This window comes from Ovis aries, chromosome 2 (assembly GCF_016772045.2).
Source record: "Ovis aries strain OAR_USU_Benz2616 breed Rambouillet chromosome 2, ARS-UI_Ramb_v3.0, whole genome shotgun sequence".
In the NCBI taxonomy this organism is placed as follows: domain Eukaryota; kingdom Metazoa; phylum Chordata; class Mammalia; order Artiodactyla; family Bovidae; genus Ovis; species Ovis aries.
In genome coordinates, this window is record NC_056055.1 from 102,966,141 (window position 1) to 102,984,035 (window position 17,895).

Below are 17,895 nucleotides of genomic sequence, written 5' to 3' on the forward strand. Positions count from 1 at the left end.
TAATCAGGGCAGCTTGCTTATTTGAAAAATACTAATATTTTTTGTTTTTACATAACTATTGAGGTATGATTTGTATATAGTTAACTGTACCCATTTAACAGTGTTCAGCTTGAGTTTTGACAGAAGTATATATCTGTGAAACCATTATCACTATCAAGATGTCATACATTTTCATCACCTTAAAAGCTTCCTAGGGATCTTCCCTGTAGCTCAGACAGTAAAGAATCTGCCTGCAATGCAGGAGACCCCTGTTTGATCCCTGGATCGGGAAGATACTCTGGAGAAGGGAATGGCAATCCACCAGTATTATTGTGTGGAGAATCCCATGGACAGAGGAGCCTGGTGGGCCACAGTCTGTGGGGTCACAAAGAGTCAGATACGACTGAGCGACTAGCACTGCTATACTACAAAAGCTTCCTTGTGCCCATTGTAGCCCACCCCTCTGAGTTGACTCCCTGCTGTAAGCAACCACTGATCTGCTTTCTGTCACTGTGGATTAGTGTTCATTTTCTAGAGTTTTATATGAATGTAATCATATAGTATCTACTTTTTTATGTCTGGTTTCTTCCACCCAGAATCGTGATTTAGAGATTAGTGCATGTTTTATTTTGCTTTTAAAAAACACCATTCCAGTTGACAGTTGACTTTTTCACTTGGCACTTGAGCATAGGGAATTGAGCAGGGTTCCTCATGCCCATCAAATAGGCCTTCTGCAGCTTTATTAATTTGTAACTCTTTCCTAATCTCTTTTTAAGCTGTCATTTACTAGGTGCTGTATCCTATTTTATATATTCTTATTTGTATATATTGTTGTTATTCGGTTGCTTAGTTGTGTCCGACTATTTGCAACCCCATGGACTGCAGCACACCAGGCTTCCCTGTCCTTCACCATCTCCTGGAATTTGCTCAAACTCATCTCCATTGAGTCTGTGATGCTATCCAACCATCTCATCCTCTGTCACCTCCTCCTCCTCCTCCCCTCAATCTTTCCCAGCATCAGGGTCTTTTCCAGTGAGTCGGCTCTTCACATCAAGTGGCCAGAGTATTGGAGCTTCAGCTTCAGCATCAGTCCTTGCAGTGAATATTAAGGGTTGATTCCCTTTAGGATTGACTGGACTGGTTTGATCACCTTAATACATCTATAGGTATTCAGTTCAGTTCAGTCGCTTAGTCGTGTCTAACTCTTTGTGACCCCATGAATCGCAGCACGCCCGGCCTCCCTGTCTATCACCAACTCCCAGAGTTCACTCAGACTCAAGTCCATCGAGTCCGTGATACCATCCAGCCATCTCATCCTCTGTCGTCCCCTTCTCTTCCTGCCCCCAATCCCTCCGAGCATCAGAGTCTTTTCCAATGAGTCAATTCTTCGCATGAGGTGGCCAGAGTACTGGAATTTCAGCTTCAGCATCATTCCTTCCAAAGAAATCCCAGGACTGATCTCCTTCAGAATGGACTGGTTGGACCTCCTTGCAGTCCAAGGGACTCTCAAGAGTCTTCTCCAACACCACAGTTCAAAAGCATCAATTCTTCAGCGCTCAGCCTTCTTCACAATCCAACTCTCACATCCACACATGACCACAGGAAAAACCATAGCCTTGACTAGACGGACCTTAGTCGGCAAAGTAATGTCTCTGCTTTTGAATATGCTATCTAGGTTGGTCATAACTTTTCTTCCAAGGAGTAAGCGTCTTTTAATTTCATGGCTGCAGTCACCATCTGCAGTGATTTTGGAGCCCCCCAAAATAAAGTCTGACACTGTTTCTACTAGTTCCCCATCTATTTCCCATGAAGTGATGGGGCTGGATGCCATGATCTTCGTTTTCTGAAAGTTGGGGTTTAAGCCAACTTTTTCACTCTCCACTTTCACTTTCATCAAGAGGCTTTTAGTTCCTCTTGACTTTCTGCCATAAGGGTGGTGTCATCTGCATATCTGAGGTTATTGATATTTCTCCCGGCAATCTTGATTCCAGCTTGTGCTTCTTTTAACACCATTTTATAGAGGAAAAACTGAAATTTAGAGAGGTTACAGAGAACAAACTGGTTAATAAGCTCAAGGGCTCTGGATAAGAATGCCAAGGTTTAACTTTTGGGACTGTCTTTGTAGCTATGTGATCTTCGGCAAGCTACTTAACTTTCTGTGTCTTTTTTTCTTCACATTTATTATAGAATGGTATGACTAATAGTGCCTACCTTATGGGATTATTGAAAAGATTTAAGTTAGGTTGAAAAGATTAAGCAGCTAAGCACTTACAACACTGCCCAGCCTGTAGTGAGTGTCCATCAATGCTAGCTGAGACACAGCACAAGATACTTACCAGCTAGTAAGTGACAGCAGCATCAACTTAAAGCCTTATACTCAGTGCAAGCAGCACAAAATAGTGACTCAAGTCAGATTTATAATTCATGATGGGGCTCACAAATGGAGGTTTCACTAACATGGTAACACATCAATATCAGATTGGTATTGTGTAGTTGAGGACTAAGCAAGTCTGAGACTTACTTAAGGCATACATATGCTTGTATGTACGGCTATACATACATCAGCATGTGAATATAATGCATTTTCAAGCTTTGAATTTTTTTTTTTTTTTTTTTGCTTTCATTGAGTCTCCGTTGCTGGGCACAGGCTTTCTCTAATTGCGGTTTAAGAGCTTCTCATTGCAGTGGCTTCTCTTGTTTCAGGGCACAGGCTCTGAAGTGTGTGGGCTTCAGTAGTCGTGGAATGTGGGCTTAACAGTTGCAACTTGCAGGCTCCAGAGCCCGGGCTCATTAGTTGTGGCCCACTGGCTCAGTTGCCCTGTGGCATCTTCCCAGACCAGGGATTGAACTGGTGTCCCTTGCATTGCAAGATGGATTCCTAACCACTGGACCACCAGGGAAGCCCTAAACTTAAAATAATCATATTGACTCACAGGAAGTTAAAGTAGTGTAGAGATTCTATATACTGTAGGTAGTTTTACTGGGGATCTTGCTATCTTATGTAGCTATTAGTGTCAACACTGGGACGTTGGACTTCCCTAGTGGTCAAGTGGTTAAGCATCCTCCTGCCAGTGCAGGGGACACCAGTTTGAGCCCTGATCCAGGAAGACCCCACATGCCTTGGGACACCTAAGCCCATGTACCACAGCTACTGAAGCCTCTGTGCCGTAGACCCTGTGCCCTGCAACAAGAGAAGCTGCTGCAATGAGAAGCCTGCACACCACAGCTAGAGAGTAGCCCCCACTCACTGCAGCCAGAGAAAGCCTGCACTCAGCAGTGAAGACCCAGCACAGCCAGAGAGATAAAGAAAATTCTTTAAAGGCACAGGTGATCTAAAAAAAAAAAAAGGAAAGTTATCATTGGTATAATCCATAGCCTTTCGTCATATTTCACCAGTTTGTACATGCACTCATTTTTGTGTCTGTATGTGCACATGTACATGTATGTTTATTGTCTTTGCATTTTTATCACATGTATGAGTTCATGTAGCCATCACCTTGGTTAAGATACTGTGGAAATTCCCTGGCAGTCCAGTGGTTAGGATTTTGTGCTTCCACTGCAGGAGGCACGAGTTCAGATCCCTGGCTGGGGAACTGAGCTCCCACAAGACCCGCAGCGTGGCGAAAAGAAAACAAAACACCAAAACGATACAGAACTGTTTTTATCACCACATCTTCCTTGTGCTTCCTTTCTCCCTGCCACCCTTTCCTATTTCCAGGCAACCTCTAATTTGTTCTCTGTCCCTATAATTTTGTCATTTCAAGAATGTTATATAAATAGAATCATACAGTATATAATCTTTTGAGATTGACTGTTTTCATTTAGCATAATACCCTTGATATCCACCCAAGTTGCTGCATGTACCAGTAGTGACTGTTTTTAATTGCTGAGTAGTATTCCGTTATTGGAGAAGGCAATGGCACCCCACTCCAGTACTCTTGCCTGGAAAATCCCATGGACGGAGGAGCCTGGTCGGCTGCAGTCATGGAGTCGCTAAGGGTCAGACACGACTGAGTGACTTCACTTTCACTTTTCACTTTCCTGCATTGGAGAAGGAAATGGCAACCCACTCCATTGTTCTTGCCTGGAGACTCCCAGGGACGGGGGAGCCTGGTGGGCTGCCGTCTGTGGGGTCGCACAGAGTCGGACACGACTGAAGCGACTTAGCAGCAGCATCAGCATTCCGTTATAGAGATGTTCTGCAGTTTGTTTAATCACCCACTGAAGGATACTGAGTTGTTCCAGCTTTTTGCTATTACAGATAAAGCTGCTGTGAACATTCATGTACACGTTTTTGTGCAGACGTAAATTTTCCTTTTGGGGGAATAAATGCCCAGGAGTGTGATTGCTGGGTTATATGATAAGCATGTATTTGAATTTTTAAGAAACTACTCAACTATTTTCCATAGGAGTTCTACCATTTTACATTCTACCAGCAGTGTATGAGAGACGTACGTTCTCAGCATTCTTACCACCATTTGGTATTTTCACTATTTTTCATTCAGCTTTTCTCATGTGATGTGATATCTTACATGATTTTAATTTGCATTTCCCTTATGGCTAATAATATTGAACATATTTTCATGTTCCATTCATATATATTCTTTGATAAAATGTTCATGTCTATTGTTCATTTTCAATTGAATTGTTTTTTACTTTTGAGCTTTGAGAGTTCTTTATATATTCTAGATACAAATCTTTTGTTTGAAATGTAGTTTGTAAATAGTTTATTCTAGTCTATATCTTGCTTTTTCATCCTTTTAACAAAGTCTAGAATAGAAGTCTTAAAATTTTAACAAAATCCGGTTTACCAAGTTTTCTTCCTTTTAGGGACTGTGTTTTTGGTGTCATTTATAAGAACTCTTCAGTGGGTCTGCAAATTCTCTGAAGTTTTATAGCTTTATGTCTCACATTTAAATCTATGATCAATTTTGAGTTAATTTGTATAAAGTAAGTTTCATTTTTTTGCCTGTCAATATCCACTAGCTTCAGCACCATTTGTTGGAAAGGCTGTCTATCCTTGCACTATTGAACTGCTTTTGCTTCTTCCTCAAAAATCAGTTATCTGTCCTTGTATAGATTTATATTTGGGTTGTCTATACTGTCCTGTTGATCTTTGTGTCTATTTCACCACCAATACCACAGTGTCTTGATTTTTATTAGCTATACAGTAAATCTTAAAATTGGATAGTATGATTTTCCCCCCTTTTTTCCCCAAAATTATTTCATTTATTCTACTTTTTTTTTTGTATAAAATCTAAAATAAGCTTGTCTTTAACTACTAAAAGTGTTACTGGATTTTGACAGAAATGTTACTAAATCTAGAGATCAGATGTTGAATCTCCAATCCATAAACAGTTTTGTTATGGATATATGGATTGACTTGAGTGCGCCTGAAAAGTGAAAGTGTTAGCCACTCAGTCGTGTCTGACTCTCTGTGATCACTTCATGGCAAATAGTTGGGGAAACAGTGACAGACTTTATTTTTTTGGGCTCGAAAATCACTGCACATGGTGACTGTGGCTATGAAATTAAAAGACACTTACTCCTTGGAAGAAAAATATGATCAACCTAGACAGCATATTAAAAAGCAGAGAAGCATTACTTTGCCAACAAAGGTCCATCTGGTCAAAGCTATGGTTTTTCCAGTAGTCATGTATAGATGTGAGAGATGGACTATAAAGAAAGCTGAGTGCTGAAGAATTGATGCTTTTGAACTGTGATGTTGGAGGAGACTCTTGAGAGTCCCTTGGACTGCAAGGAGATCCAACCAGTCCATTCTAAAGGAGATCAGTCCTGGGTGTTCATTGGAAGGACTGATGTTGAAGCTGAAACTCCAATACTTCAGCCAGCTGATGGGAAGAACTGACTCGTTGGAAAAGACTCTGATGCTAGGAAAGTTTGAGGGCAGGAAGAGAAGGGGACGACAGAGGATGAGATGGTTGGATGGCATCACTGATGCAATGGATATGAGTTTGAGTAAACTCCAGGAGTTGGTGATGGACAGGGATACCTGGTTTGCTGCAGTCCATGGGGTCTCAAAGAGTTGGACATGGCTGAGCAACTGAACTAAACTGAATGTTAAGTAATCTGTTCAGATTAGTTCAGATTAGTTCTCTGCTGTTTTCTGGAAGAGATTGTGTAGAATTGGTATTCTTTTAAAATTGTTAGCTTTTACCAATGAAAGCATCAGGCCTGAATATCTTTTTTCAGGAGATTTTAAACTACAAATTCAATTTGTTGAATAGTTTATAGGACTGTTCAGCTTATCAGTTTCATCTTGTATGAGTTTTGGTAGTCTGACTTCAGAGGAATTGGTCTACTTCATCTAAATTGTCTGGTTTATATGCATAGAGTTGTTTGTAATATTACTTATATATTTTTTAACATTTTTGCTGGAAAGTGAAAGTTAGTTTTGGCTGTTGTGGGTTTTCGTTGCTGCGTGTAGTCTTTCCCTAGTTACAGAGTGTGGGGGCTACTCTTTCCTTTTAGGCTTTTCACTGTGGTGGCTTCTCTGGTTGCAGAGATGGGCTGTAGAGTGTGTGGGCTTCAGTAATTGTGGCACACGGGCATGTCACTCAGAAGCATGAGGGATCTTCCTGGGCCAGGGATTGAAGCTTTGTCCCCTGCATTGGCAGGTGGATTCTTAACCACTGGGCCACTAGGGAAGTCCTTCCTTATTATATTTTTAATGTTGGTAGAGTATCTAGTGATACCCTTTTTTTCATTCTTGATATTGGTTAAGTTGTGTTTCTCTCTGTCTTTTTAAATCATTCTTACTAGAAGCCTATCAATTTTACTGAAGTTTTCAAAGAACCAGCTCTTGGGTTGAGTGTTTTTTTTTTAATAGTTGATTTTCTGATTTCAGTGTCATTGATTTCTCTTCTTTATTATTTCCTTTCCTTTGCTTGCTTTTACTTTATTTTGCTCTTTTTGGTTATTATGAATAACACTACTCTGTTATGAACATTCATATGCACATTTTTGCTTCAGTTCAGTTCAGTTGCTTAGTCGTGTCCGACCCCATGGACTGCAGCACGCCAGGCCTCCCTGTCTATCACCAACTCCTGGAGCTTGCTCAAACTCATGTCCATTTAGTCGGTGATGCCATCCAACCATCTCATCCTCTGTCATCCCCTTCTCCTCCCGCCTTCAGTCTTTCCCAGCATCAGGGTCTTTCCCAATGAGTCAGTTCTTCCCATCAGGTGGTGAAAATATTGGAGTTTCAGCTTCAGCATCAGTCCTTCCAATGAGTATTCAGGACTGATTTCCTTTAGGATGGACTGGTTGGATCTCCTTGCAGTCCAAGGGACTCTCAAGAGTCTTCTCCAACACCACAGTTCAAAAGCATCAGTTCTTCGGCACTCAGCTTTCTTTATAGTCCATCTCTCACATCCATACATGACTACTGGAAAAACCATAGCTTTGACTAGATGGACCTTTGTTGGCGAAGTAATGTCTCTGCTTTTTAATACACCACCTAGGATGGTCATAACTTTTCTCCCAAGGAGTAAGCGTCTTTTAAATTTCATGGCTGCAGTCACTATCTGCAGTGATTTTGGAGCCCCCCAAAATAAAGTCTGACACTGTTTCCATTGTTTCCGTATCTATTTGCCATGAAGTGATGGGACTGGATGCCGTGATCTTAGTTTTCTGAATGTTGAGTTTTAAGCCAACTTTTTCACTCTCCTCTTTCACTTTCATCCAGAGGCTCTTTGGTTCTTCTTTGCTTTCTCCTGTAAGGGTTGTGTAATCTACGTATCTGAGGTTATTGATATTTCTCTGGGCAATCTTTATTCCGGCTTGTGTTTTGTCCAGCCTGGCATTTCGCATGATGTACTCTACATATAAGTTAAATAAGCAGGATTATTTTTGCTTAAACATGATTTAAAATTATTTGGTGTATATTCCTAGGAGTGGAATTGCTGGATAATGTGGCAGTTTTATGTTTAACTGCTTGAGTAGTTGCCAAACTTTTCCATAGTGGTTGCCTCATTTTACATTCCTATCAGCAAATTTTTTTGTACTTAGTCCAACAATCTTACTCTCTTATGTAGTTGGTAGTTCATTTATATATAATGCAATTGGTGATGTACTTGGGTTAATATCTACTACCTTATTATTTGATTTCAATTTTTCCAAACTGTTTGCCTTTTTCTCTCTATCTTGACTTCCTTTGTATTATTCTGTTTCTCTCTCTATTACCTAGTTAGTTGTGCATTCTTTTATTGCTTACTCCAGAAATTATGAGATGTGCTCTTGACTTACAGTATTCTAATAAAAATGATAACTTTGATCACTCTCCCCTGACTCCTGTCTTTATACTTTTATTATCACACATAATTATTTTGTATTTTATGTGTCTTTTAAGGCATTGTTTTTTATTTTTACAGAGAATATTCATTTCTATTTTCCCACATATTCACCTCTTTTGTGGCTTTTAATTCCTTTTGAATTTTCATCTTAAATTACTTTTAGCTTTTAGTGTAGATTTGGGCCAGTCATTTTTATGTTTTTGTCTATCTGAAAATGTCTTTACTTTGCCTTCACTTATTAAAGGGTATTTCTGCTGACCATAGTATTATGGTGAGCGGTTGTTTTCTCTTAGCTCTTTAAATAAGTCATTCTGTTGTTTTCTAGTATTCCAAAGTCCAGCAGTAGTTGTTCTGTTGAAGGTAAGGTGTCTTTTCCCCCATTGGTTGTTTTTACGATATTTTTCTTTGGTTTTCCACAGTTTAAATGCGATATGCTTAGGTGTATTTTTTGTAAGTATTATTCTGGGGATTTGCATAACTTTTTGACTCTGTGGGTTGTCTTTAATCAGTTTTGACAAATTCTTGACCCTCATCTTGTTATATATTGCCTCTGTTCATTCTTTCTTCCTTCTTTTGAGGTTCCAGTTATGTATATCCTAAACATTTTCATGTGTTTTACACATCTGTTATGCTTTTTTCTGTATTTTTCAGTAGTTTTTGGTCTGTGTGCTTCTGGTTTGGATATTTTCTATTGCCTTGTTTTCCATTTTGCCAGTTCTTTCTTCTGATATAGCTAATGAGCTCTTAATTTCATCATTTATGTATTTCACTTAGAGAATTTCCATTTGGTCCCTCTTATGATCGATTCCAATTTTCTGGAATCCTTCATCTTTTATTTTCTCAAACATATTTCTCACGTGCAGTCTTGGGACTGAGCTGAGTTGAGGCTGGGTTTCAGTTTTGACAGGTCTCTGCCTCCCTGTCATTTGCCCCCACTGCTGAAGTGTGGTCACTCAGGGGAGGGGCTTCCAGCTGCGAGTGAGTTATACTCATGTCCCCTAGTTGGACTTGAGCCTCTAATTTATGTTTCCTCATACTGATAACACTGCCAAAATCTCCACTCTGCTTTTCAGAGGCTTTATGCTTAGCTTTTTAACCTCCTGCCCTGTGCATCTCCAGAATTTTCAAATATCTTGAAGGGAAAATTAGCTCTGTGTCAGCCTAAACCTAGGAACTTCCGTGTTCACCCATCTGTCACTTTTGAATTTTGTCTGTAGTCTTTTTCTTTTTTCTAATTTGTATTTTATACTGGAGCATCATCAATTAACAGTGTTGTATTAGTTTTAGGGGGTACAGCAAGGTGATTCAGTTATATATATACATGTACTGTCTATGGTCTTGCACGACTCCCAGAGCCCTGCTGGTTTCTTGGTTCTCTAGCATCACCCTGGGCAAAACTTGCTCCCCAGTCTCTTGCCTTACACCCAGGTTTACCAGATACCTCCTTGGAGAAGTGGCTGCACTTACCAGGCCACCTCTGCATACTTCCTGCTCTCTGATTCCTGTCTATCTAGTTCTTTTCCTTTAGTAGTTCTCTAGTAGCCTTCAATGGAGAAGGCAATGGCACCCCACTCCAGTGCTCTTGACTGGAAAACCCCATGGATGGAGGAGCCTGGTGGGCTGCAGTCCATGGGGTCGCTAAGAGTCGGACACGACTGAGCGACTTCCCTTTCACTTTTCACTTTCTTGCATTGGAGAAGGAAATGGCAGCCCACTCCAGTGCTCTTGCCTGGAGAATCCCAGGGACGGGGGAGCCTGGTGGGAGGCCGTCTGTCTATGGGGTCATGCAGAGTTGGACAGACTGAAACAACTTAACAGTAGCAGCCTTCAATAGATACTTTAAAACTTTTCCTGTATTTTGAAGTTGTTCTTGATGGAAACATTGATTTAATTTAAAGTTATTAATTTAAAATTATTTTTTCTTGCTTGGAAGTGCTGATTGCATATAGTTTATTTTATGTTATTATATATAAACATGTTATATTTATTATATATAGTATATATAGATATTATATATAGTGTTATATTTATTAATACATATATATAGTGATAGTGATGTTAAATGATAAAGTGATCATCACATACAGTTATGTATCAGTTACACATCTCTTATACAGTTAACTTCTTTTAACACCAGTTTCTCTAAGTGACTCAGTTTTTTGACTGCATTGTGTATAGAAGGCTTCTGGAAAATGTTTTATATCAATGTAGAAATAAATTGATTGAGTCTTAGTGGAAAAGACTTGTGGTGAGAATATGTTATTAGTTAAAAATCAGCAATGACTCTGAAACTGGCTATATAAACATGAAAAAAATATTTGGTAGTCAAAAGTCCAGGTGTACATTTCTTGGGATAATTGATCTATTCCTGAGGTTATGATGATAATTTTAGTATGGTTTTATGTTTGGGGCCACTATTTTTTCTTTTTGTTTCCTTAATATCAGCTTACAGTGTTAGCTGTGTTTACATCATAAGATTTCAGAGTTCAAAGAACTCTAGTGTATGTTCTTAAAATTTTTTTTTAATGTAAAAAGAACAGGAAAATATGAGACCAAAGTGATACCGCTTCCTTTACCTGCCACCTCAAAACATGTACTACTGTGTATAATAACAACTACTCTTTGTCTCCTGTTGGGAAGGATTGAAAGCAGGAGGAGAACGGGACAGAGTTGGTTAGATGGCATCACCGACTCAATGGACATGAGTTTGGGTAAACTGTGGAATTTGGTGATGGACAGGGAGGCCTGGTGTGCTGTGGTTCATGGGGTCACAAAGAATCGGACACGACTGAGCAACTGAACTGAACTGAACTTCCTCTCCTACCCTTTCCTTTCATTTTTTGTCCTCCTCTCCTATTGATATATGTTAGTTGACAAAAATACAGAAATTGAAGTACATAAGAAAAAGAAAATTGAAATCTCTTGTAATCCCATTACCAAGCCATAATTAGGTTTCTGAGCATTTGACACGTATCTTTCGTGGATTTTTCTTTGTAAAATGGACTGTATTGTTATTTGTTGTTCTCAGCCAGGCCTTTTCATTAATATCACCTGTGATAATTAAAATATCCATATAGATTCTGCAATACACCTCATACTTAACCAAATCAGAATCTCTAGATGATTCTCTGTGAAGAGGGTTTTGTTGAAAAAAAGAAAAGCTTCCTTCAGAAAATTTTAATTGCCTTCAGAAGTCTTCTAAAACAGAAAAAGCAAGAATATTGCCATATTATATATGAAGAAAGCTTTAACTTGTATACAGCTCTTCATCTAATGATTTGATTTGAACTTTTCCCTAGCCATTCCACCCTATGGTGAATTTGGATTGCTCTCGGGATTTCCGGCCATTTCTCTGTGCACTCTATGCTCCTGTCTGTATGGAATACGGCCGTGTCACACTTCCCTGCCGTAGGCTCTGTCAGCGGGCTCACAGTGAGTGTTCGAAGCTCATGGAGATGTTTGGTGTTCCTTGGCCTGAAGATATGGAATGCAGTAGGTGCGGAAATCATAGATTTTTCATGGACCATTGCTTCTTTTACAGCATGTTTAAAATTGTTTTCTAGTTCGTCAGTTTTTAAGAACTTTTCGAAGTGTGTATATTACTTATAATTTTGAACAGAAGTTTCATGCCTCCGAGCTGTTCATTTCCTTAGGAATTTGGAATGAAATGAAAAAGGTGGAAAAAGAAAAACATTTCTATGAAGAAAATTTTAAAATAATTAAGAAAAACATAATCAAGATATAGATTGTTGATATCTTTCCCTTACAGTTTTTTTCTGATTATAAAAGTAATGCCATTTATAAAAGATTAGAAGATATAGAGAACATAATCATTTGTTGCCTCATTACTAAATATCTTTAATGATGATTTAATGGGACTTGAATATCTTTATAATTTCAGTGTCAATAACTATAGTAGTTTTGTCAATTCTGTTTTTCTTTCTTTTTTTTTTTTTTCAATTTTGTTTTTTTGACCATGCAACATGTGGGATCTTAGTTCCCTGATCAGAGATAGAACCCATGCCCTCTGCACTGGAAGCACGGAGGCTTAACCACTGGACTGCCAGGAAAGTCCCTCAGTTCTGTTTTACTGTAGCGTATTAACATACTTAGACCCAGAAAATGTCAGATACTTTTCAAATCACTTCCAGTATATAGACTGTAAGCATTTCCTAAAGGTTTGCGGATATTTACCTGATAGTCTTATAGATTTGTATAAGAGAACATAATTGTTAGTAATAACGTGTATGGTAGTAATACTGAATTTTTTGTACTATAATGTTATACCTTGTTGTGTTCTTATATATTTCAAGGATAAAGCATAGATGAATACCTATAAAACTCTTACTGTCTAGCTTTGTCCAATAGTATTTTGCAGTGTTTGCTTCAGGTTTTTTTTTTTTTTTTTTTCTTGGCCACACCCAAAATCCCTATGGCTTGCAGGATCTTAGTTCCCCCAACTAAGGATGGAACCTGGGGCCCTGACAGTGAGAATACTGAGTCCTAACCATTGGACCACCAAGGAATGCCCCAGATTTCTTTTTTAAAGAAATAAAACAGTACAGGTGGAGCTGAAAATTCCTTCATTAGTATCCATCTTGATTTCATTTCCTTCTTTTCTCCCCAGAGATGAGATAATCATTATGTTGAATTTGTTGTTAATTCTTATGTTTGTTTCTTACTATACATTACATATATATCCATAAGCAACATTATATACTTTTTTACATTTCATATATATATATATACATACATATATAATGTTGTTTATGTATCTGTGTTTATATCTATATCTGTGTTTATCTTTGTTAGTCTGGTTCATTCCTCTTAATTGCTGTGTAATGGCCAATTTTCTATAGTTATTTAGCCATCTTCTACTGATGGTCATTTAACTTATTTCCAAGAGTTTGCGTTTATGGGCAGTGCTGCACAGAATACTTTTTTTCTCCTACATGTTTAAAATTAATTTTATTTATCATCTATCAATAACTCTTGGAAACAGGTAAAAAGCCCATGTTGTTACTGTCATTTGATAGATGGGAAAACTTAAAACATGTATTAGTTACTTGTAGTCAGTTCACTGACAATTTGCTTTCTCTTATTTGTCTAGGCTTTTTTCCACCTATTTGACATACTCTCTTATCTAGCCCCATCAAACCAGTCATCCACTGTCTCCCCCAAACCTTACAATACTTATAGTTCCTCTTTTGGACATCTAAACTTCTTGGTGTTTATACCAACAGTTATGAATTACCTCGGCAGGAATCCTATTTCATCTGTTGTGTCTAGCTCCTATTGTTTAGTGGTCTTTTTATTTTAATAGGTTATGTACAGCTATAGAAATGTCATTATGATCTCTGTTTTGATAGTATTAAATCTATTTTATGTCCTCACTATTTTGCCTGGAATTGCCTAACTCTGAATTCTTACTTAAATTCTGACAAACCTGATCTTTCATAATAACCTTTCGTTCTTCCAGTCTCTCATATCCTTGTTCATACTGTATTTGTGTTTCAGTTTCATGGATACCCCAAAGTTTTGGGGGTTTCCCTCACCTTTCCTAATAGGTCCCTTCCTGATCTGATTTTTTTTCTTACTTAGGTTATGCTTTGTTGTCCATTATATAAAATAGTACTTTTGCTAACAGTTTCAACTTATTCCTTCTACTGTACTTGTTCAGATCTCTAGCTGGACCAATTCAACTAATTTCTTACAAATTAGTTATGCTGCATATTTAATTATTTAAACCATAGCAACTCCTTTTTTTTCCCCTATAGTCCAGATTCTATCATTGTTTTATTATATTTGCTTTATCATATTTGTCCATCCCTCTGCTGATCCACTAATCTACATTATTCTTTGAGTGTATTTCAAAATAAATTAGAGACAGCAGTTACTGTCCTCACAAATATTTTATCAGGTCCTTCAACAAACATTTGTCTTTAGTTTTGTGGTTTTTTTTCTGTTTAAAACTTTACAAGGAAATGCATAAATCTAAAGATGTGGTCAACTGGAGAAGGGAATGGCAAACCACTTCAGTATTCTTGCCTTGAGAACCCCAGAAACAGTATAAAAAGGCAAAATGATAGGATACTGAAAGAGGAACTCCCCAGGTCAGTAGGTGCCCAGTATGCTACTGGAGATCAGTGGAGAAATAAATCCAGAAAGAACGAAGGGATGGAGCCAAAGCAAAAACAATACCCACCTGTGGATGTGACTGGTGATAGAGGCAAGGTCCGATGTTGTAAAGAGCAATATTGCATATGAACCTGGAGTGTCAGGTCCATGAGTCAAGGCAAATTGGAAGTGGTCAAACAGGAGATGGCAAGCGTGAATGTCGACATTCTAGGAGTCAGCGAACTAAAATGGACTGGAATAGATGAATTTAACTCAGATGACCATTATATCTACTACTGCAGGCAGGAATCCCTTAGAAGAAATGGAGTAGCCATCATGGTCAACAGAAGAGTCTGAAATGCAGTACTTGGATGCAATCTCAAAAACGACAGAATGATCTCTGTTTGTTTCCAAGGCAAACCATTCAATATCAGAGTAATCCAAGTCTATGCCCCAACCAGTAAAACTGAAGAAGCTGAAGTTGAACAGTTCTATGAAGACCTACAAGACCTTTTAGAACTAACACCCAAAAACGATGTCCTTTTCATTATAGGGACTGGGATGCAAAAGTAGGAAGTCAAGAAACACTTGGAGTAAAAGGCAAATTTGGCCTTGGAATACGGAATGAAGCAGGGCAAAGGCTAATAGAGTTTTGCCAAGAAAATGCACTGGTCATTGCAAACACCCTCTTCCAACAACACAAGAGAAAACTCTACACATGGACATCACCAGATGGTCAACACCGAAATCAGATTGATTATATTCTTTGCAGCCAAAGATGCAGAAGCTCTATACAGTCAGCAAAAACAAGACCAGGAGCTGACTGTGGCTCAGATCATGAGCTCCTTATTGCCAAATTCAGACTTAAATTGAAGAAAGTAGGGAAAGCCACTAGACCATTCAGGAATGACCTAAATCAAATCCCTTATGATTATACAGTGGAAGTGAGAAATAGATTGAAGGGACTAGATCTGATATATACAGTGCTGGATGAACTATGGACTGAGGTTCGTGACATTGTACAGGAGACAGGGATCAAGACCATCCCCATGGAAAAGAAATGCAAAAAAGCAAAATGGCTGTCTGAGGAGGCCTTACAAATAGCTGTGAAAAGGAGAGGCGAAAAGCAAAGGAGAAAAGTAAATTTATAAGCATCTGAATGCAGAGTTCCAAAGGATAGCAAGAAGAGATAAGAAAGCCTTCCTCAGCAATCAATGCAAAGAAATAGAGGAAAACAACAGAATGGGAAAGACTAGAGATCTCTTCAAGAAAATTAGAGATACCAAGGGAATGTTTCATGCAAAGATGGGCTCAATAAAGGACAGAAATGGTATGGACCTAACAGAAGCAGAAGATTTTAAGAAGAGATGGCAAGAATACACAGAAGAACTGTACAAGAAAGATCTTTATGACCAAGATAATCACGATGGTGTGACTACTCACCTAGAGCCAGACATGCTGGAATGTGAAGTCAAGTGGGCCTTAGAAAGCATCACTATGAACAAAGCTAGTGGAGGTGATGGAATTCCAGTTGAGCTATTTCAAATCCTGAAAGATGGTGCTGTGAAAGTGCTGCACTCAGTATGCCAGCAAATTTGGAAAACTCAGCAGTGGCCACAGGACTGGGAAAGGTCAGTTTTCACTCCAATCCCAAAGAAAGGCAATGCCAAAGAATGCTTAAACTACCACACAATTGCACTCATCTCATATGCTAGTAAAGTAATGCTCAAAATTCTCCAAGCCAGGCTTCAGCAATATGTGAACCGTGAACTTCCAGATGTTCAAGCTGGTTTTAGAAAAGGCAGAAGAACCAGAGATCAAATTGCCAACATCCACTGGATCATGGAAAAAGCAAGAGCGTTCCAGAAAACATCTATTTCTGCTTTATTGACTATGCCAAAGCCTTTGCCTTTGTGGATCACAATAAACTGGAAAATTCTGAGAGAGATGGGAATACCAGACCAGCTGAACTGCCTCTTGAGAAACCTCTATGCAGGTCAGGAAGCAACAGTTAGAACTGGACATGGAACAACAGACTGGTTCCAAATAGGAAAAGGAGTACGTCAAGGCTGTATATTGTCACCCTGCTTATTTAACTTATATGCAGTGTACATCATGAGAAATGCTGAGCTGCAAGAAGCACAAGCTGGAATCAAGATTGCCGGGAGAAATATCAATAACCTCAGATATGCAGATGACACCACCCTTATGGCAGAAAGTGAAGAGGAACTAAAAAGCCTCTTGATGAAAGTGAAAGTGGAGAGTGAAAAAGTTGGGTTAAAGCTCAACATTGAGAAAACGAAGATCATGGCATCTGGTCCGATCACTTCATGGGAAGTAGATGGGGAAACAGTGGAAACAGTGTCAGACTTTATTTTGGGGGGCTCCAAAATTGCTGCAGATGGTGACTGCAGCCATGAAATTAAAATACGCTTACTTCTTGGAAAGAAAGTTATGACCAACCTAGATAGCATGTTGAAAAGCAGAGACATTACTTTGTCAACAAAGGTCCGTCTAGTCAGGGCTATGGTTTTACCTGTGGTCATGTATGGATGTGAGAGTTGGACTGTGAAGAAGGCTGAGTGCTGAAGAATTGATGCTTTTTAACTGTGGTGTTGAAGAAGACTCTTGAGAATCCCTTGAACTGCAAGGAGATCCAACCAGTTTATTCTAAAGGAGATCAGCCCTGGGTGTTGTTTGGAAGAATTGATGCTAAAGCTGAAACTCCAATACTTTGGCCACCTCATGCGAAGAGTTGACTCATTGGAAAAGACTCTGATGCTGGGAGGGATTGGAGGCAGGAGGAGAAGGGGATGGCAGAGGATGAGATGGATGGATGGCATCACAGACTCGATGGACATGAGTCTGAGTGAACTCTGGGAGTTGGTGATGGACAGGGAGGCCTGGCATGCTGCAGTTCATGGGGTCACAAAGAGTCGGACACAACTTAGCAACTGAACTGAACTGAAAGATAGCACCTGAGTTTTAACAAAAACCTGCAGCTTAGAAAGCCAAATCCTTAGAAGGATATAGAACAGATCATTACCATTACCTCACACTTTCATGTACCTTGCTAGTCAGTCCATGTCTATACCATCCTCTGGAAGCAACTACTGTTTAGCATCCTTCCTAGATAATTACTTTGTATATTCCAGCACTTCATACAAATAAAGTCATATGTTGTATAAATCTTATTTTGCTTGAGTTAAGATTGCTCTTTCTTGCTCTATTTTCAAGACTCAGTGTTTGTGTGTTCATTAATAGTTCTTTCCTTTTTCCTGTCTTCCATTGTATAGATTACTGTATTTTGCTTATCTGTTCTCCTGTTGATAGACATTTTAAACCATAGCTGCTGTATTTGCTCTTTGTCTTTAGTCAATTTCCAATGTGGTCAACAGGAAAGTTTCTATTCATTCTCCTCAGCACTTATGCCAAATCTATGTCACTCACTTCAAACCTATATTTCATTTCATGTTTATTCCAT

The 17,895-nt window shown here is 38.8% G+C and overlaps 1 protein-coding gene across 2 annotated transcripts in view; it reads left to right on the forward strand.

The window, feature by feature from the left end:
- FZD3 (frizzled class receptor 3) overlaps nt 1-17,895 on the forward strand; it is a 102,264-nt gene that overhangs the window by 20,942 nt on the left and 63,427 nt on the right. Inside the window, exon 3 of one of the 2 annotated variants that reach the window (XM_004004440.5) lies at nt 11,594-11,790. In XM_004004440.5, coding sequence (XP_004004489.3) covers nt 11,594-11,790 — 197 coding nt within the window. Of the gene's footprint in view, nt 1-11,593; nt 11,791-17,895 lie in introns of those variants that run through there. The other variant, XM_060409565.1, reaches the window with a different exon arrangement.